The sequence below is a fragment of the Chinchilla lanigera genome, unplaced genomic scaffold (genome assembly GCF_000276665.1).
Source record: "Chinchilla lanigera isolate Chin_1 unplaced genomic scaffold, ChiLan1.0 scaffold00040, whole genome shotgun sequence".
NCBI classification, from domain to species: domain Eukaryota; kingdom Metazoa; phylum Chordata; class Mammalia; order Rodentia; family Chinchillidae; genus Chinchilla; species Chinchilla lanigera.
The window spans coordinates 9,694,580-9,716,672 of record NW_004955441.1 but is presented as its reverse complement, the minus strand read 5'-3'; the positions used below and the strand labels follow the sequence as shown (position 1 = coordinate 9,716,672).

The 22,093-nt window shown below is 40.7% G+C and overlaps 1 protein-coding gene across 3 annotated transcripts in view; it reads right to left on the bottom strand.

The window, feature by feature from the left end:
* Nucleotides 1–806: 806 nt before the first annotated feature.
* The window catches only part of Eml4 (echinoderm microtubule associated protein like 4), an 81,961-nt gene continuing 60,674 nt past the window's right edge, over nucleotides 807–22,093 (bottom strand). For 2 of the 3 annotated variants that reach the window (XM_013517609.1, XM_013517610.1), the window contains 6 exons: nucleotides 19,158–19,246; nucleotides 17,542–17,639; nucleotides 7,268–7,355; nucleotides 6,669–6,767; nucleotides 4,351–4,481; nucleotides 807–3,535 (listed from right to left, as the gene is read on the bottom strand). In XM_013517609.1, coding sequence (XP_013373063.1) covers nucleotides 3,077–3,535; nucleotides 4,351–4,481; nucleotides 6,669–6,767; nucleotides 7,268–7,355; nucleotides 17,542–17,639; nucleotides 19,158–19,246 — 964 coding nt within the window. In that variant the 3' untranslated portion in view covers nucleotides 807–3,076. The remainder of the gene's footprint in view (nucleotides 3,536–4,350; nucleotides 4,482–6,668; nucleotides 6,768–7,267; nucleotides 7,356–17,541; nucleotides 17,640–19,157; nucleotides 19,247–22,093) is intronic. The other variant, XR_001235328.1, reaches the window with a different exon arrangement.

Below are 22,093 nucleotides of genomic sequence, written 5' to 3'. Positions count from 1 at the left end.
TGAGAACCTAGTTCCTTTCAGAAGCTACATTAACACCCTGACGTGTCCAAAACCAAATTTGTCACATATCTCCCTAGATGAGTTCATTTTCTGTATTTCCTTGTTTTATTTATTTTTTTGGTGGTACCAGGAATTGAACTCAGGACCTTGTGCTTGCCAGGCAGGTGCTGTGCCGTATCCCCAACCCCTTTCCTTGTTTTTTAAGAAAAAAAAAAAAAATCACATTATTTGTTCTCAGCCTATCAGCCATTCTGTTTCAGAATCAGTGAGAAAGGAATTCCACCCCCACACAGCCGCACCTGCATTAGTCTGGATGGATGCCTGGGAACAGTCATTGAAGTTGAGTATCGCAGTCATTTCCACGACTGTAAAATGTCTGGAATAACCTCAGCGTACTAATTCACAGGAAATCAGCAGCAGCCCTTTTATGGTTGTTGTATAGAGGACCTGTGCCGCTGAGCACGAGGCCGTGACTTCTTGAGCTCAGGTACTTCACAAAAGCCAGCACGGGGAGGCGGTGGTCAGGAGGTAACCAGCATCACCGGGATTATCCAGTGTTACACGTTAGAGAACGCACAGATGTGAAGTAAATTAAACGAAGCTATTCCCCTATTAAATGGAAACATAAATCAGAAGTAACGTCCTCTAATGTTACGAGATGGAGTCTGTTACTACCAGAATGATCTTATCCACAGCAGCATTCGACTGACAAATGTTTCCTTCTGAACTGTCATGTCTTCTGATAATTGGACAGTTAGGGAAACTAGCAGTATAAATTAAGAGTTAAGACATTTAGAGAGACAAAATATTTTGATTATTTTATTTTTTAATCTTCAAAATTTTCTGCCATGACACAGGAATGCATGATAGAAATGGCTCAACATCTTCACATGAAACACCTGGATTCGTTTTCATTCACATGTTTTTCTAAAAACATCTATAATTTCATAATCCCACCCACTGCCAACCGTTCTCACAGATTTAACTGACCATGAAACAGTAGTTGCCAGCATCAGACAGCTGGAACGCTTCCTGCGGATTAGTAGTGTCTTTGGAAACCACCACTCAAGAGTATCACTATGATAAATCTCATGTACATGGCAACCCCAAAGGTAAGTGATGTCCTCAAATTCCCTGTTTATCACGGAGAGCTGCATCCTCCAGGTACTGAAAAGAATACGCTTTCTCCTCCCAGACTTGCGTGTTCACGGAGTAGCTGGCTTGCAGGGAACAGCACTGCTGCTAACAGGTGGCCATGTACGCCTGATCCTCACTGGTGCTCTCTGCTAACGATATACATAACATACTGAAAAGTCAGGTTGCCTGGAATCTATCTTCTTTTGAAGAGAACTACTTTGAGGTTTAAAAAAATAGTTGTAAACAAAAGGAAAGAGATATACACAGACATATACCTATATACATGGAGCTCTACACTGAGCGTGTCGCTGTGGCACGTGTCTTCTCACCCACAGGTGCACACAGACAGAGGGTCTTCACTTGCCCTTTCACACTCACTCTCACCCTTCCACACAACGTGTGACTATAAATGGTGCAAGTGTCCTTGGGAGCTCACTGCAGTTTCCATATACCAAATGATGATGAAATACCTGATAAGCGTTACTCCTGAGAAGATACTAGAAGGGAATGACAGTTCTGTTGCACTTTGGAATGGCACAATCACGTAAACTCTTGCATACTTAAGACTTCTGAACTTGCCCAAAGTTTCTAAACATGATTAGACTAAAAAAAAAGTATCAAAACACTGCAGCAAGTTAAAAAATAAAAAAATTTGTAGTCAAAGTATAAACAAATACATAGGAAATACATATTTGTCAGTACTTAAAGTAGGAAAAACAAAAACATATATAAGAAAAACATAGTTTGACAAAACTTAAAAAAAAAATAAAAAACAAAAACAAAAACCATTTCCCAATGCAGCAAAATACATGCATGGCCCCAAACTGGACAGAGCCGTATTAAATTTGCAAGGCTTGTAGCAACTTCACCAGAAAAAAAATCACCACATATAGAAAATCTGTGAAGTATGCAGTTCATAAAAAATTACTGTTATTCACACTTCTGTTAAAAAAAAGAATTTGCAATTTGCTGAGTATCTTATTCCTCCATATAATTAATTTGTAAGAAAATTACAATTAAACAAATGGATTTCAAGCACCAATTCAGTTGCTTAAACTTACTGTGTTCATATTTCTCCTGTTGAGGGAACAAATAATGAAGGAGGCTGAGCTAAAATTAGCCAGGTCATTACTGCAGCTTAGTTGTAAAGGCATGTGGTTTTCTTCTTCCATTCACTCGAACGCCAAACATCAGAAAATGTTTAAGCCAGAGAAGGACTCTTTGGAGGAATCCAACATTTCTGAGCATCAATGGTTTAATATACATTAAAAGCTCTTCAACCAATGAGCTCTTCTAGGATAAAATAGATTTGCACACCAGAAATGAAGGACTGTTCCTTGTTTTAACTTAGAAAAGGCAGCACCTATGTAGTAGACTAACAAGCACATCTGCACATCTACTGGTAGTGTAAAAAGTCATTACTCAAGAAGGCAACACCATTGCACAAGGCAATACTGAAGTTTTTCTTAAGAAATTTCCGTTAGACTTTGGTGGGAAGACATCACAGGAAGAGCACATTCCTGCTCCAGGTTCTTTTTCTGCATCCGAACAGGGGCGTCTAGGCCAGCAGACGAGTAATTGTGTACGATGCCTCTGGTGGTTCCTGAAGAAAAGGTGTTCAGATAACAAGGGGGTTTACTTCAATCAAAAACTACTTTTGTTTCCAGTATTTACATCATCCCACTTATAGGCACAGTGATTTCTGAGACAGAATTAATGCCTCAGTCCTTTTAAGTTTTGTTAACTCTCAACATATACCAAACTGAACCTTCAGGTTGGCTGCATCTGAAAGACTAAAGGATACTGAAGGAAGGAGACCATGTGGAAAACAAAGTCTCCGTCCACAGCAAGGCTCCGTCAGTGGCTGGCCCGTTATCTGGACTCTTGCGTGGAACCCCATGCTGCTGAAGGGTTCCCATGCTGTGCTGAAGCCAGGGCCTCAGGGCTGCGCGGGGGCTTCCTGCTGGTCCTCTCTCGGCTCCTCGCCCGCCTCACTGGCCGGCCCCTCATCAGCAGGCTCCCCGAGCTCTTCGCTGCCACCCTCGCTCTGCTCCTCGCTGCGGTCTTCACTTGGTGCCACAGTCTGCTCCAGGCTGTTCTCCAGGAGTGTGGGAGAGTTGCTCACTCTACTGTCTTCTTCAGCTATCTCATGTAAGGACTGGGAAGGGGCTGGTGTATAAGCGTCAGCCTGGATGACACCTTCGATGGAAGAGGTGAGGGCTTTTGTTGAAGTAGTATCTGCTACAATTTCATTCTGAGGCAAGGATAACTTCTCCACAAGTTTCCATTGAATGATGCTCATGTCTTTTCCACCAGTTGAAATCAGGTGACTGTCATTATGAGTGAAACTGACATTGGTGACATGGCTGCTGTGTGCACTGTACTTGTGACTGGGAGCCTGTGAGAAATAAATGAGGCAGACAAGAAAATGAGACCCACTCCTTTACAGGCCTGCTTAGAGCAATGGAGATTCACAGGAAAGATAGGTAACTCAGCCTGTAAAACAGGTAACTCAGATCAAAGCCCCAAAGCCCCAAGTTGTCCAATCTAAGGTATAAGGCTAGCAGTAATTTTCTTTTAATCCGTTACTGCATAAAAAAACACGACAGCTAGGTGTGGTGGTCTATGCCTGAGATCCCAGCACTTTGGGAGGCAGGGGGATCACACACAAGTTTGAGCCGACTCTGGGCAACTCAGGAGACTGTCTCAAAAATTGTAACAAAACAAAACAAAACAAAACAAAACAAAACAAAACTAACCCCTGGGGATGTAGCTCAGTGCAAAGGCCCTAGCTTCGTGGTGGTGGTTGGAGACAATGGGACATCTGGACTTACACGTTGTATGATTTAAAAAAAACACCACATATGATGTCTGCCTCTCCTGCATGTCCCTAGAATACTTGCCAGGGCCTAAGCTACTCCTAAGACGGCTGGAGAAGCATTTACTAGGTTGGCAGCATTATAAGGTGACTTAGGAAATAGCATTAAGAAATAAAACACTGGTTGCCAATTCTTCAGCTGTCCTCTCTTTGGCCTTAACAAGGAAGGAGAAGACAAGCAGCGTTTGCTACTGTGCAAGCAGATGACCCCACTGTCCCCCGGGGCAGTGAGGTATCACGGGGAGGAATTAGTCTACAAATACTTTTTTTGCCAGCGACACAAAATTATCCCTAAACAGAAGGCCTCACCAACACACTTTATAAAGTTCACTTACCTTTGCTTTGGAGCAGGGATACTGAAACAGATGGACTTTACAAAAGTCATCAGCAACAGCAATCACCTTTCTGTTGTGGGATCGCACCAGTGCGTTGATGTCTGTCCCATCAGATCCTTCTGGCCACACACCTTTACACAGAAACGGAGGGTGTAAGAAAGTTAGCCTAAAACATCTAACTGTGAGCTATGTATGTTAAAAATCCCGAGAGTCTCAAGATGGAAAACTTAGATTCAATAGTGCTCAGTAGTAACCAGTAGGTGGTGCTAATGAATCGACGGCAGCTTGATTCACCTCAACAATAAGCTCTTTTAAAACTTACCTCATTAGAGGACAGATTTTCAGTTACTTGGACAGCAAGGTGCAAAACCAGAGCCACAGCACCAAGTTTCCCAGGTTCCTTTTCAAGCAGGTCCCTCCAAGAAAACCCTAGAGACCACCTTTGTTATGGCAGCGAACAGGCCGCCCACGGGTCTAGCATGCTATCCCGTAGAATTTTCCTGGGACATCACTCACAGCAAAGGTAAGACACACCAAGGGAAATTACTCTGAATCCTTCTGAGGCAGGCACTGGTGATCGTGGTCAACATAATTAGCACACACTTACTGGGCTAGATTAAAACTACGGAACACCTAAGGGTTGAGATACTGTTTCGTGTGGCTGAATGATACTCTAGAGAACAAATATATTTTCAGAAATTTGTTAAAAACAAGTCAAAACACTTTTTAAATTGGTATTTCACAACAAGTAAAAAAAAAAAAACACTGCCTCTTTAAAATAACCAGGGAAGTTACCAATTAGCAGTTATTACTTGAGTCTCACCTAGAATAATGAAAATTGTTTATGGAAAAGTCAGGATTTTGTTTGCAATTTCTTCCTAGCCTATTCTCCATCCTGACAGCACCTGTGTTTAGATAAACAGTGTATACTGCGCCAGTTTTCTAACACACACTGCATAAAAACATGTTCAGATCTACGATCAGAAGGTTGAGACATTCTTAAAGGGAAAGACAAGATTTTTGGTTATTTGCTTTGGGTACTGGTGCCACATCCATGTCTAGTATTGAAACTACTGAGTATAACACCTATTTCTAATTCTTTACAAAAGGGTTTGCTGTTTTAATTTTTCATTTACCTTCAGAGCCTTTCAGGAAGATATCTAAAGATGGGGATTGGCTTAGAGAGACCCGTCACAGGGGACAGAATTCTAGAATGTCCAAAACATCAGATAAGGAATGATCTCCAAATTTATCTTTAAATAATGTCTACTAAAAATGCCTTTATAGTCTGATAAGTAGCACTGGGACACAGCATCCGCATGTGAAAAGAGTGACACATGCCAACAAGGCCAGGAGAAATCAGACTCCTCACACACCACTGCTTGAAATTTAAACGGTGCGGCCACTTAGGAAAACAGCTCGCCAGCCCAACAAGTACACAGTTACCATTTGACCCAGCAGTTCTGCTCCTCAGGGTAAGCTCAAGAGAAGTAAAAATGTGTAGAAAAACCTTCTACGTAATTGTTCATAGCAGCATTATTTAGATTAGCCCATCAATGAATGGATTAACAAAATACAGTATGCATCTATACAAAAGTATTCTGTTTGGCCACAGATGAAGTACTGGTATGTGCTCACTGAAATTGTTAATGCTAAATGAGAGAAGCCTGACTCAATGGATCACATACTGTATGCTTTCATTTATATGAATTAATCAGAATAGGAAAATCAACAGAGTTTCTGTGGCTGGGTAGAAGGGAGATGGTAAATGTGTATCTTGCAGGTACAGGATTTCATTTCAGTGTGATGAAAGTATTCTAAAATTAGACTGCAATGATAATTTCACAAGTTTAGATATACAAAAGGCACTGACTTATACAATAAATATGAGTTGTACTGTATGTCAATGAGATCTCAATACAGCTGCTATTTTTTCAAAAAATGGCTTTACCCATTTAAAAGTGTCAATTTTCACTTGCAGGAAAAAAATAGGGATACAATCTACACTGCTATGTAAATTCCTTTCAACCGTCTTTCCTATATTTTGGGGACCAAAAGTGCTGGGTTCTGCAGAGAACAAATCCCGTTATTGGTCTAATCCTAATACATCTATTTGTTCTGAATATGACACTAATAGGGATAACATTAAATATTTTTCATGTACAGATTTAAGTAAACATATGACATATGAAAACCTATTTGATCTGAATCTGACAGGAATAGGGATAACACTAAATATTTTTCATTTACAAATTTAAGCAAGTAAACATATGACATATGAAAACCTAATAGTCTCTAATCAGATGTCATGTTCTTACCGAAGACTTGAAAGCCTAGCACACAGGTATATGTTGTCCAATCAATGTCCTTACAATCTGATCGATTCCTGATTAGTTTGCAGCCGTTTTCAATGTCCCCTTTAAATACAGAAACAGGAAGTATAATCACGTGTTGTGTACAAATGTATCTGAAAGTGCATCTTGATTCAAACTAGCTATGTTTACTTGTATTTATAATCCACACACTGAAAAACATTAAGACACATTTAAAAAGGAAAAGAAAGTGTTTATTAACAGGATTTTATAGAACTATAAATTGTTTCCCATGGAAGTTCTTTTCTCTAAAAAAGAATGCCTATCCATTTTATTCCTCTGTTTCCAGGGAAAGTTGCTAAATGAAAACCATTCAGAGCATCATCAATCTCACTGAGTAATTTCTTATTACTACATGTGCCTTTAGTTCTACACCATTAACTAAATTCATTACTTTCTTGGAAAAGTGAACCACATCTGAGATTCTCATTACTCAGCTCAGAGTAACATATGCTTTAAAGCCAGCATTCACTCTCTACATAATTCAAATGCCACATAGCCTGATCATAGACACATCTGAGCCATGTATGGTCATTCATACTTACAGTACAATATCTCATAGTCTCCTGAATTAGACATTATATGCTTGTTGTCTGGGGACCAGTCAAGGTGTGTGATGTAGCTGGAATGTCCCTACGGAAAAACAGATCAACTCTTAGAAAGCTTTTGGAGTTCTGAATGATAACCAGCTTAATAGCCAAAACTGCTTTCTGGTACCCATTCCTAAAATCAGGGTTCTTACAGGACAGAGCAGGCTCTGCTTACGGACATGGCCTGTAACAGGCGCTCAGTGCTTTTTTACTGTCTTGTTGGAAGCCCAAGATGGAGGCAGTGAAGATGCTAGGGCTATAGGAAGAGCTGGGACTGGACTGGAATTTAGGGGCTCTCACCAACAGAAATGTGAGGCACCCGGAACCTGGGAGAATCCTGCTGGCCTCTCTACCTAAGTACCAGAAAGCAGCGCGCCAGTGTTTGCTGCCCTGCTAGAGAATTCCGAGAAAACACAGTCTCTTCATGTGTATCTTAGAGGATAATGCAACTGACAGAAGATTCTCAGGACTTATTGAGGGTCTCCGAAAAACTCCTTTCTCCAAACAATGTTCCACGGGAGGAAAGTCACCCAACTCTTGACTCCTTTCTCCCGACCCAACACTGTCATCCGAATCCTCAAAACTTCCCTTAAACGGAAAACTGATCTTTAGCGGCTGATGGTTTCCAATAAACTGTATCAGATAAATTATTTGGATTTTATGGTTTATCAAAGATAACAGACTCAAATTCACTCTTATTTTCTATAGTCTAACTTTATACTTTCTGAATTATGTACTTCCTGCTCACATTTTATTTTTTCAAGTTAATAAATTCAATGTACATTAGGTAGAGTTTCTAATTATTCCAGCATCCTTAAGTCTAATGACATGCCCCAAGATCTTTCTGGACCTATCATCTCCATGACGGTGGTGAATAGCAAATCCACGTTCCTATGTTTAAGTGAATTTAAATTACGTGAGCTAGGGGCTGGGGATTTAGCTCAGCGGCAAAAGTGCCTGCCTGGCAAGCGCAAGGTCGTGAGTTCGGTTCCCGGTACTGGAGAAAAACCAAAGAAAAAAAAAAAAAAAAAATTATGTGAGCTTGAGAACTGTGAAGTTTTCTGAAATCATTAGATTAGGTCACATAATAGAAAAGACGTTGGGAGTTACTTGCTAGGTACATGAAGGACCTACCAATGTAAGATGAAATCAAGTTTTAAAGTAGCAGGAGAACAAGGCTCACCCAGTGTTTTATACAGCACACACTCTCATCAGACTTCTCATCTCGCCTGAGGAAGCCATGTTTTTAAAATAAAAAACTTGCTACATGAATGGAGGAATTACCTGGCTAGATGATGGCAATGTACATTCCTCCAAGAAGTAGTCATCCTGAGGCAGAAGTACTTAAAAATATTACCTGTACCTTTGTGAGATGTCTTCAGTAGCATCACTTAGAAGGGAAAAAGCACTGCACAGACACATAAAAGTTCTTGCAGCTCACATCAATGTGAGCATAGAAAGTGCTGAGAAGGTAAATCAATATCAGGTATCTCTCAGATAAAAAGTCCCAAAGAAGAAAATCCCCCAAATTTAGAAAAAACCTACTTTAGGCTATCAATTCATAAGGGAAAACAGGGATTAATTTTTCACTGATATTGATCCCCAGGCCTTTTAAAATTTCATTCATTCATTCATTCATTCATTCATTCATTCATTATCTTTTGAGACGGGGTCTTGCTATACAGTCCAGGCTGGCCTTGAGCTCACTTTGTAGCCCACGTTGGCCTCGAACTCGCAATGATCCTCCTGCCTCAGCCTCCCGAGTGCTGGGATTACAGGCGTGTACCACCATGCCCAGATTTTTTTGAGACAAGATTTTGCTATGTAGTTTATGCTGGCCTTGAACTGGATGTGATACTCCTGCTTCAGTCTCTTAAGTGCTGAGATTATGGGCAGGCAGTACCATGTCTGTCTTCCTTTTTAAATTTTGAGCTCACACTTGCAATCCTCCTGCCACAACCTTGTAGAGTGCTGGGATTATAAGCACCTTTAATCTTATAAACAGGAAGTTGTGGCTACTAATTACTATCCTAAGTAATGCAGGTAGAGAATAGTCCATTCTTCTTAATTTGAAATACCCCTTATATTACTTAGTAAATTTCCAGAAAAACAGAGGTCTGTTTGTGGATTTACTTTTCTGGTATATTAGCCTATCTGCCTTATCCCAGTCATCTGTGAGAGTTCTGTAGCATGTGGAAAATTTCAGGTGAACGTTAGATCTATTTTTATTTTTATCAAGCCCACAAATACCATGTTGAACATTTAAGTAAGACTGCATCAAATTTAGAGAATAGTTTTCAGAGAACAGATCTTTATCAAATATTTTTATCTGGAAATGTGTATTTATCCTTTCCGTTCACAAGTTTGACTTAGCAGTATTTCACATGGCTTTCTGTGCTTTTGTTGCTAGATTTGCAAAGCATCTACCCTTTTTGCTGCTATCTGATTAGGATACCTCTACATACATCATCTATCTATCTATCTACATACCTACTTATTAACACACATTATCTTCTTTTGTTGGGTGCACGGCTGAAACCGTTTCCCATTTCCCAACTTTTCTCTGCAGCTATGAGTGACAGAAGTCACTGAGTGGAGCTTTCAGAAAAACTTCAAAGGCTGCCTTGTTATTTTTGCTCTTTCTACTTGGAACTATGATGTGATGGCCAGAGTTCTGGCAGCATCTTATGATGAGGAGTATGACAAAACACTAGGGACATGATGCAGACAGAAAGAAGGATCCTGAGTTCCTAGTGACTTTTTTTTAAAATGCAGTACTAGGGGTCAAACCTAGGTCCCTCAGGCAAGCTAGTAAGGTACTCTACCATTGAGCTACATCCCCAGCCCCTGATGACCATATCCCTAATTTGTTTGGCATTGCATATAATTCTTGCTACAATATTATATTCTACTACCTTACTGATATTCTGGATTAGTTTTATCATTTATTTTCTTGGAGATTTCTAAGTAGAAAGTTATAAAGTCCTCACTCTTCTTTTTGATGTTTATCCAATTGCCAAAATGCTGGCAACAAAACAAAACACAGCTTTTCAAAGCGTTTCTTGCCTACTTTATAATGGTTCTTAGTGTATCACTGCAACTTCACACAGGTTAGCTCGTGGGCTGGACCTTTGAGTACAGTTTAGAAGATATACAGGAGGGAGTCAAACAGAAAACCACTAAGGTATAAAATAAAACAGTTTTAAGCACATTGCACATAGAATAAAAACTTTAGGTCAACCACAACAAAAATTTCAAGGAAAATAACCATTTGGCCACGATTATAAAGCTATTTTTGAAAGTAACAGACGAATGTTAAATTCTGAAGAACTCCCCTACAATTTAAGATCATCTAGTGATTGTAATCCTGAAGAGTTAAGGGGGGGGGTGCTGTTGCAATAATAACACCTAGTTGTACCAAGCACACCACTGTCACCTCGAATCTCCTGGCCCCCTCAGTGAGGACGCCTCTCACTAGATGAGGACGTACAGGAGGCTCAGGAAGTTACACGACTTCCTCGAGTCACATAACAAAGAAATGGTGGAGCCAGGGTTCAAACTCAGGTCAGGTGATTCTGGGGGCAAAATCAACAGAGCATTTAAGCTTGTTTTTACTCTAACAATGACGATGAATAGGAAGTAATATAATAGTTTCATTTTAAGGAGTTTGTAAGTAAGCAAAGACCTTTTCATACATTTTTCAAAATACAGTATTACAGGAAAAGCTGAGGTAAAGAAATATCGTGCTGAAGTGAAAGCAACAAAACTGTGAAACTGCCTACAGTAGTACCAAAAGAAATCTCTGAGGTAACTTACCAGTAGCCTCCAAGTTCTTTTTAGTCATGAAACCCTCTGTCATATGAAATCTCACCTTAGAAACCCAGTATGCAAAGCAAATAAAACCAGATCCATACTAGGTCAGCCCTGCTCTCCAATTCTAGGGCTTTGTAGGAAGCAAGTTAAAAAAATCTTTTCAGTCCCAAACTGCCTTATGAACTTTTCTAGCCAGGAGTGGTGACACACGCCTGTGACCGCAGCACTCAGGTGGCTAAGGCATGGTATCGCATGAGTTCGAGGCCAGCCTGGGCTACACAGTGAGCTCAAGGCCAGCCCAAAGTACACAGTAAAAGCCTGTCTCAAACAAACAAACTCCCCCAAAACAAAACAAAACCTTCTACAGCAGCAATTACAAAATCATACCTCTTCCCCAGTTAACACCTGATGCACTCAAGAACTTGTGAACCCTACAGTTTATTACATCACGTTTTCTACTATCTTCCAAGCACTAAAAAGGCAGGAGTTCTCATGGGAAGCAAGAGAAAAGGGCTGGAATTCCCAGATGACAGAGAGGCCACATCAGCAGCCCCAGAAGGGGAAGACGAAGGCGTCCCCGATCAGCACAGCCCTGGCATGGCTCTTTCCCCTCCGTCCCACAGCCAGCCTGGAGTGGCCAGGCTCAGAAGCTAGCCGTTTCCTGCGGAGATGGCCAGGGCCAGTGACATGGAGGAAACGTGGAGTCAGCTTGTGAGATGTCTTTCAGCACCTAAGCAAGTACTAAGGCAGCTTCAGCGGAAAGTAAGTGCGCCGCCTGGGGCCGGCACAGGTGTCAGTGCTACTCCACAAGAAGCGAACGCTGAGCAGTGCTGTCACCTCCCGCTGCCCTCACAGCTAGTGGGGCGCATGCCTTCTGTGGGGTCTGTGACTGCCATGTTGCTCCTTCACAAGCAGTGCGTAAGGCTATATCCCAGCGACACAGGCAGACGTACAAAACTAGGAATAGAGAAAAACGATCTTCCTGTCGGCAGACTGGCTATTGGCTATTTGCAGAAATCAAAGGCAAATGAAGATCTTATACTCCCTCTGTATAACTTCAAAGAAAAGAAACTCCTTTAAGAGAATGCTCTCAGTTGCTTTCAGAAATGACGAAGATCATACAGTATTAAAACTAAATGGAAGGGGTAAAAAGGGAAGTGACAAGATGTGAAAAGGGATTAAGCCCAAAGCGCTCTTGGCCAGGGCCTTCGCAGCATATACCAAGGCTTTCTAGCGCTCTAAGGTTTGATCAAGCACACGTCCAAGTTATAACCCAGTTCTTACCACCTTTGGAGATGAGCTCATTAACGTATTTCCGCAGCAAGTTACCTGGGTTGAGACTCACTCAATCACAGGCTCACAAAACAAAGGATCGTGGTGAGTGAACTTTTGGTATAGCTGTCTCATTTTTCTTACTCATCAAATGAGGAAGCTGACCAGATAATGATCTCACTTTATATGCTACAAACTTGGATTCTAAACTGTGTAACGTTAGAGCGCTTTTGAAAGCAGACATGGGGCTGGGGATTTAGCTCAGCGGCAAAGCGCCTGCCTGGCAAGCGCAAGGTTGTGAGTTTGATTCCTGGCATGGAAGAAAAGACAACAAACAAACAAACAAACAAACAAAGCAGACATGTTGTAAGAGCACGTGGAAGAAGTAATAAATGATAAATTTCCAAGTATACAATTAACATATAATTAATATATATAAGTTTTTCCCCTGCCTTCAATGCTCAGAATTGAACTCAGGCCCAGGCAAGCACTGTACCATGGAGGTACATGCCCAGCCCACAATAAGGGTTCTGCAACACTCAAGTTTTAAGCACATAAAGTACAAGAAGATTAGGAAAGATACCTGGGCTAAGTAAAAAGTGGAAATAAGTCTCGAATAAAAGGCAAACTTTTTTGTTTTTGGAAACTACAGTACAGCAGCTCCCAATGTCTTTGTTGTAAGAGATCAGTTTCATGGAGACAAGCGTCCATTGATAGGTGGGCGGGTGGGCTGGGGAGGGGTGGCTCTGTGATGATCCCTCGCAGGTTTAGCTCATAGGGACTGTGCTCCTCTGACGGGGGCTCAGCTCAGGCGGTAATGTGAGCCCTGGGAGGAACGATGGGGAGTGGCTGCGAACACTCCAGGGAAGCTTGCTGGATGGCCTGCTGTTCACTTCCTGCTGTGTGGCCCAGTTCCTAACAGGCCATGGATGGGTACCGGCCTGTGGCTCAAGGGTTCGGGGCCTGTGCAAGCAGATGTCAGCCAGGAACCTTTCTCTGAGAGTTAAACTTCGGAATTAGCAAAAACTAAAGTAGAAAGAAAGAGGCAAGGAAGCAAGGGTCATAACGGCTTCAAAGCTGGTCAGCCAAGACAGAGTATGTGATGACTGCAGGTGTGAATCAATCAGAGAAAATGTTACCCAGGTGATGCTGACAGGAGGGCAGTCCGTGAAAAACATACATGTGGACAGTGCTTGTGTCCAGGATAGAAAGACCCGAGCCAAGACAAGTTCCAGGGGCAGCTGTTGCGGTACTGTGGATATAGGCACTGGATTCACTCATGCCCTGATTCCATGCTGGTACCCCAGGTTCCTTCCCTCCAGGGAGAGGAATGCACTGACTGGAGGGTGTTCGTGTCCTGTCCTGTCCTGTCCGCATTTACATATCTTAGTTTAAATGAATAAAGTATCACTCTGATTATAAGCTGGTTTATACTGAGGTTTGCTTATAAAGAGAGAACCTGGTTAACCAGCGGAAACTGGCATTTAGTGCCCTTCACAATCAGTCTGTGTTGTAAACTGCTATTTGTATAAGCTAGGTTTGGAGAATGTAGTTGATATAAGTTCACCTTTCTAAAATGGATCTTGTCTTGTTTCTTAGCTTGCAAGGCTAAGAGCAAGGATCTGGCTCATAACAACACCATCACTCCCATCACTCATCAGGGACCCATGCATCAGCAGTCCTCTACCAAACCGCTGCTGCACACAACCTTTGCTACAGCCATCTTCTCCACTGCCATTTCACATAAGGTATAACTGTGAAGAGGAACAGACTCCAAATGATGGTAACCGGTTACGATTTATTACAGGGACACTTTCTAAAGCTCTAAGTCCAGTTTGCTTTTTCAGCTACAGTGATCACTTAAATGTTGACTAATACAGGAAAATTACTGGAAATAAAATAGAAAACAGCACTAGAGTTTAGTTTTTTCTTTTGAGACAGGGTCTCAACTGTGTCAGCCTGGCCTCGAACTTGCAGCAATCCTCCTGCCTCAGCTTCGTAAGTGCTGAGATTACAGATGTGTACCCTCATGCCCAGCTGGTATTTGAAATTGTAGGAGAAGTTCTAACTGTCACATTTTAAGACCAGAAGTATATAATGCAGGAATTATTAAAATTCTAATTTTAAGGTAAATCATGACTCAAAGAAGTTGTAACTTGCCCAAAGTTGCAAAAGTTAAGTGGCATGAACCGTTTTGTCCGTCACTGTAATAGCAGACAACAGATAAAGGCAGTTAATAGGAGGCTATAAGACTAGTTCACTGAAGAAGTGACAGCTGGAAGCAAAGCACAAAGCAGCAGATAATTAGAAAATCGGAGCAGCTGAGCCTTTCATTACAGCCTCGAACAGCACTATAAACTTTAACAGCTCCTAAGGGTATCTCAGCATCGTAATTTTAAACACTCTTTAAAGATAAAAGCTGCCTAATTAGAGCAGGATGTGTTTCTTGAAATCGATCAACTTGCTATTTCTCAACACTTCCAAGGTTGTCTTGATTATCCAATGTCATACATTCGTGTTTCTCTTCCAGATCAGATGTATTATACTGGCACGGTGTAATATACACACTGAAAAATCTGAGGGTTCTCATATACTGAACAGTTTGCTCTACAGAGTCTGGACAGCTGTGTCCAAGTCCTGGGTCTGTAACTGGGTCAAGATGTGACCACTGACACATCATTCACCTCTCCGAAACCTAGTTTCCTCATTTGTAAAGTGAGGGTTGGCTGTATCTACTACAGCACTACCTGTAACGTTTTATGTATTAGGTCATATTTGATTTGTTCTGTTTATGAAGACAGGGAACTTGTTTTTTTAAAGACTGAAACTTAAGGGGCTGGGGATTTAGCTCAGTGGCACAGCACCTGCCTGGCGAGCGCAAAGTCATGAGTTTGATTCCTGGTACCGGGAAAAAAACAAAAAAAAAGAAATTTAAAAATGATTAAAAATCTGGGGCATGGTAAATTTTTTAATTAGTCTGAAAATGCCTTGCAGTGAGACATTTCATTTGATGTTGTAGATATTTCATATCATAAACATGACGTTGATAAACAGGCTGGGCATGGTGTTGCAAACCTATAACCCCAGCATGCTGAGAGGCTGAGGCAGTAGGATCACAAATTTGAATGCTGCCTGGGCAACTTAGTGAGACCCTATCCCAAAGAATAAAAACTAAAAAAGGGCTACGGTTGGAGTTCAGTGCAAAGGCCTATGGTTCAATCCCCAGTACCACCAAAAACAACAAAAAAAATACATTAATGAAAACAGTTAATGGAGGATTTACAATTATTCTCAAGGCAAAAATATTTGGGGTAAGTTTTACAACTCTGAGTTTGCATGCAGACCACTTTAAAAATGGACTGGTTTTGGCCTATGTTACAAAAATGTACAGTATATACAAAAACCAAGTCTCTTTCTCAAAAAGTGAATGGCCTACTTTTGCTTATACAAGTTGAGCATCCCTAGTCTGAAAATATGAAACCCAAAATGCTCTGAAACCTAAAACTTCAAGGTCCACATGATGCCACCTGCACCCGACTTCTTAGGGTGGGCGGGCTGAAGTGTAGGTGCACTAAACACAATGCATAAAAATTACCTTCAGTATAAGCACGTAAGTTGTACACGAAACAAAGGAATGTCCATACTTGAGTCCCATCCCCAAGCTCTCTCAGTATGAATACACAAACACTCCCAAATCTAGAAATCTCCAAAATTTCGAACATTTTTTGGCCCCAAATTTCCTTCTTCCTTCCTTCTTCCCTCCCTCTCCTTCTTTCTCTGTGCTAGAGATCAAAACCTGGGCCTTGGGCATGCTGGGCAAGAATTCTGGATAAGAGATACTTAATCTGTATACAGTAAAAATAAATTTCACACTCATACTGTTTATTTTGCTTACTGTAAGATGTGAATGTTTCTGAGAATTAATTATTTTACTGATTCTCTCAAAATGAACTGTGCTATAAGGACTGTTAATGGATCTGTGCCATTAATTCATCATGTGATTTCTAATCTTAAATTCGTTTCCTAACATACATACCAAGCTACTTCATTTTCCACAGTTAACAATGAGTACTGATGTGCCAAACACTACCCTAAGTATTTATACGCATTAAACTGTTTTAATTCTATGAATTCAAAACTGCTACTATTCTCACTTTATAAGTGAGAAAACTGAAGTAGATGCTTTAGGTAATCTGCCCAACATGGCTTCAGGTTTAAGTAGTGAAGTAAGAATTCAAATCGAAGTGGTTTGATCTAGTCTGTGCTCTACAACACCCTGAATGGGATGGAACTCTGGCCTCAAACATACTAGGTAAGTGCTCTACTGCTGAGCTATGCTTTCCCCCAGCTGTAGTCTGAGGACAAAGAGATACATCCTGTACATAACCCTGGTGTCTAGACAATTGTTCCAGGTGGTACATTCCTACCATACAGAAAGTACTCAGCTTTCTACAGAGTTTAATTTGCAGCTTATAAAAATAATCAAATCAGAAACGGGCAGCAAATCACAGGAAACAGGTTTCTATTAACTTAAATGCAGACATCTCCATATAAATTACTTTATTTCTAGTGGCAGAAGGGGAGATATAGGTTAGAGTGTCAGGGGTGGTCAGGAACATGGGACATTAAGATTAAAAGTCAGAGGCCTTTTATTTCTGATTTATTCTATTTTGAAAAACTATTACTCATACTTTTACTCACAGAAATGGCTTTGAGGCTGGGCGTGGCAGCACACGCCTATGATCCTACCGCTCGGGACTCAGGAGGATTGAGGATCATTGCAAGTTCGAGACCAGCCTGGGCTACAAAGCGAGCTCAAGGCCAGCCTGAACTGCATAGCGAGACCCTATCTCAAAAACAAAAACAAAAACAAAAACAAAAACAAAAACAACAAATGGCTTTGAGAAACTACCTTAAAACAAGTTAGAGGGACAAATATTAAACTCTCATCAAAAGGAAGTGTCTAGAGTAAACAGGGAACTACAGTGTTCTCTTAGGTAATCTCAGTTTTCACAGACAGAGATTAAAGTTTAAACTAGCTAACAATAGAAAACAAGATATACTGATGTAAACATGTAATTTTTTAAAAGAAGCCAATTTTCCCAATAGTTTCACAACTTAATATATTTTACATCACTACTTACAGTGCACTTTCCGTATCTGCTATATTTTCTTCCATTTTCTGAAACTACATAGAGGTAAATGAAGTTGTCATGAGATCCTACAGCCAAGAAGGTACCATCTAGAATGAAACAGGAAAAAGTGTTGACTAGAGAAATAAGCTGACAGATTTCCTGCTGGTTTATCGGATCTATACTGATATTCTGCAAATGTTAAATCTCATCAGTGTAACTGTTACTTGGCATCTGATGAACAAATCTCATCACTAAGCACATCTGAAAACCAAACAACTAGTCCAACACAGCATCCCTCTTGTAGATGCTCACAGGCCTTGGAGTCTATCTACCTTTGCCTCCTTCTAGTTAGCTAAAAACCGGCCAAAGAGAGGTTACTGTGCCTTTATGAGTGGCGATACAGTGTTTACATGGCAAGCAGAGTGTACAGCTGCTTAATTCAGCCAACACACATGATTCCTCCAATTATGGGGCAGGTCATCTCGGAAAGGGGCAGTGTTCTCTTCTTTTACGGTTTCCTCCATTGTATCTACCACAGCCCTAAGCACAGAGCAAATAGTAATGACGTCCACCAACCTTTAGATTTTAATAGCTGTACCTGTAATGGTTATTTGTTACTACAGCACTGAAAACAAATTAATAGGACCGAGGAGACAGCTCAGTGGCACAGCACCTGCCTGGCAAGTGCAAGGTCCTGCGTTTGATTAAGTACCCCAAACCCCCCAAAACCAAGAAACAATTTAACAAGAACAAAACAGAACACGACTTTCTAGGTTTATAGCATGAAATACATTTTCTGCCCTTGTTTGATTCAGAGAATAGCATTCTGTGCTTCCTTTAAAACAAGCAATGAAAAAAATCCTTTGGATATTGATCCAACAATGACTAGAATATATTTTCAAATACAAGAAAATACCAGATTAAGTAAGAATAGTCTAAATCAAAACCACAATAATAATGGGAAAAAGCAACTAGAATATTACTATGGAAATGTAGTTAACATTCTGAATGAAGTATAGTACCAAGAATCACTCAGAACACGAGTTATCATTTTGTTATAATGAATTACTGCCAGGGATGTAGCTCAGCGGCACAGTGCCTGCCTGGCAAGCTCAAGGTCCTGAGTTCAATTCCTGTACCCGTCCCAAAAGAACTGTTCAGTATTATATCTAATTAAGAGCCAATCATTACTATATAACCAGTAATAATATTACTGAGTTCTAAAGGACTTGAATATTTGTGGCTTGTATTTGTATATTTTGAATATTATAATAATTTTTTTATACTCTAAAGTATGAAAAGGTTATTAACTAGATATAATAATCCAGTTTAATACCTATTCAAAATTCTAAGTATGTATAGTAGAAAAGGGGATTTGATTGTACTTTATTCAGTCTTTAGTTGTAAATACAACTGTAACAGTTCATTCTAGGTTTGCTGATGATTTATTGTTTAACTTCAGCGATTTTTTGCAGTTTCCAGCAGTGGAATTTAATTTGATGTTTGGGACACCAATCTGATATTTAACTTTACAAAGCAGAGAAGAAAGGAGTCCGCGTTATCAGAAGTAAAAATACGCAATTACAGTGAAGTGCGGGGACCGCCGGGATGGGATCTGTGCCTACCTACTGAATAGCGCATCACAGAGAGCTGCTCATTCCCGTCCGTGTGGATAGAAACTAGATCTCTGGTTTCCGCATCCAGAACAAACCACCTGTAAGTAAAAATCAAAAATTCCTTCATATATTAGCACTTATAGAAAAAAAGTTTCCTTTTTGTCCATTTTTAATTAAAAAAAAAGCCAGCAACTATTTTTTAAGCATGACATGTTTCCTTTTTCTAATGAAGGAGAAATTCATTTTTTAAATGCAGCCACAATAGTATAAACACATTTATATGGTTCTGGTGTGGTGGTGCATGCGGTAATCCCAGCTACGCAGGAAGCTAAGGTATGAGAATCCTGAGTTTGAGGCCAGTCTGAGCAACTTAACCCCTGTCTCCAAATAAAAAAGGGCTGGGGGTGGGGGCATTAAATGAACCTAGCCATGTTCTCATTTCTATTTAGGTTTTCACTGTGTCTCTTTGCTAGTCAAGGTTACAGTAGAAAATAAGATGCCATGGGGAATGTTTTAGAGCTTTCAATGATACATTGTCTGCGCACTCATGCCATAAATTCGCCACCACCATTCCAGAGTATATACAGTAAGCAGAAGTCTGTTTTATGGTAATATGCAATTACTATAGGGCTCTGTTTGGCCTAAAGGACTTACTGGACCTTTCTAAATGTAATTGTTGGGTATAAAAAAATAGGAAATCTTTGACCATACATTTGTATCAATCTGATTTGTGAGCCAAGGACCAAAAGACAGTATCACAGATTGAATCCAGGGCCTTGTACATGAGCACTTCACCACTGAGCTACAACCCCAGACTTTATTATTTTGCGACAGGGTCTAGCTATTGCTGGGCTGACCTTGAACTTGTAATCCTTCTGCTGCAGCTTCCTGAGTAGCTGAACTGGGACTACTGCTTTACGCTGCCCTGTAGGCTTATCTTGGCAACTTTTTAATACAGTCACAATGTTTCTCTCTGCTGTTGGGAGGCTTGAACTGGTGGTATATGTATGAAAAGGTTATTAACTAGATATGTGGTATATGTAAGACGCGACAGTCTTGCATATACCACACTGGTGTTCAAGGCAGTGGTAGTGTGTTAAAGACACTAGATTAGCGGCCAAAAAGATTTGAGAGCTGGAAAGTACCTTGAAGTCCTTAAATGAATAGATCTCTTGTTCATGATGTCAAATTACAAGAATATACACCCATTATAATATAATAAAGTATCCTCTAGGGGGTAGGTTTGTAAACACCTCCTCTTTAGGGTTTTCTACTTATAAAAACAGGAATGCGGATTTTATAATTAGACAAGTGTAGAGTCGAAAATGGAGAAGAAAAGCCCAACTCAAGCCTCTTACTTTACAAGAATAGTGAGATACTGTGATAATCAAAACACCTGACTAGACATCTACCAACTCATCAGTGGCAGAAGCATGGCAGAGCTTCTGGTCTTTGTCCTTTTCACCACATCACACCAGGGAGGAGTGTGAGCCCACTGGAAGAACTCGTCTTTGAGATCACTAACATTTAGGGATCCTGAGAAGCAAAGAGACCAGGAAAGGAGCCTGGAGTTTATTGTGTGCGTGGGGAGATAGACTGAATTAAGTGCTAAGTAGCAGTTCAGAGTAACATGGGTAATAAGGACAACGAAGTGACACGGTAGGAGTCATCACAGGGTACGGGTGGCTAGGATTTTATCACATTGAATGTGTCAGGGATAGGCAGGAAATACATACATGGACAGGAGTAGGTAAGAAGCTATAAAAAAGGCAGGAATGTATATGAAGGACAACCTAACCATTCTAGGTGGGGTGGGGAGGCAAAGATTTAGTGAGCTTTTAGAAGCCAGATCCACAAATTTGGATCTTTTTGTTTAGGCATCAGAAAGCCTTTGGGAATGGTTGTAGCCCTGCTGGAATGGTTTGCTCAGTTTCCTGAGTATTCTTAGTCAGGTTCTTCGACTTGATATGAGCTCTTCTCTTTTCCCTGCCTCTGCAGTATCTAAGCCCCTTCAAGGCAGAAGGGAGTCCTCCCTACCCCCAGTCCTCCCTCTCTTTGAAGCTTTCTCTGACCACTCAGGTTCACAATAATTTCTGTTGATCTGTAAGAATTCCTGCCCCTCTATTTAAGTAATATTAAACCACTCAGAGGTTATCTCTCTATGTAGTGCTTAGATGATGATCTATTTGGAGTAGGGGCTATGCCTCTCTTTTTTGCTCTTTTTCTTGAGACAGGGTCTCACTATATATTTCAGGCTGGCTTTAACCTTTTTTTTTTCTTTTTTTCTTTTTTTTTTGTTTTTTCTCCGGTACCAGGAACCGAACTCACGACCTTGCGCTTGCCAGGCAGGCGCTTTGCCGCTGAGCTAAATCCCCAGCCCCCTTTTTTTCTTTTTTTGAGACAGGGTCTCACTATGTAAAGCAGGCTGGCCTTGAACTCATGGTGATCCTCCTGGCTCAGCCTCCTGAGTGCTGGGATTACAGGTATACACCACCATGCTCACCTCATACTTCTTTGTGACAGTTACTGCATCAATTACAGTGCTTTGTAGATGCAGGTGTGCTCCATAAAGTTTTGAAAAGTGACTCAGAATTGGAGTTCAAATAAGGCAGAACCTGGGGAGATTTATGCTGCTGGAGTTCAAAGACACTGTGGACCATGGGAAATTAACTCAGGAGTAGCCATGAGCCATGTTAATTAACACCAAATTACACAGGGAAAAATTTGTTTTCTTTTAATTAGTTTTCTCCTTTAATTATGTCTTAGCTATTGCTAATGCATCTTTGACACCTCCTTTTTGAACAGAAGGGACTTTTCTCAAGTTCAGAAGCTTCAGTCAGTGCTATCTGGTTGGAATCTGTCAACAGTATTTCAGCTCCATCCCTGGCCTGCCCAAGCTTGGGGCCACTACCAAAACTGATGAGTTGAGCTCAATCCCTGAAGTC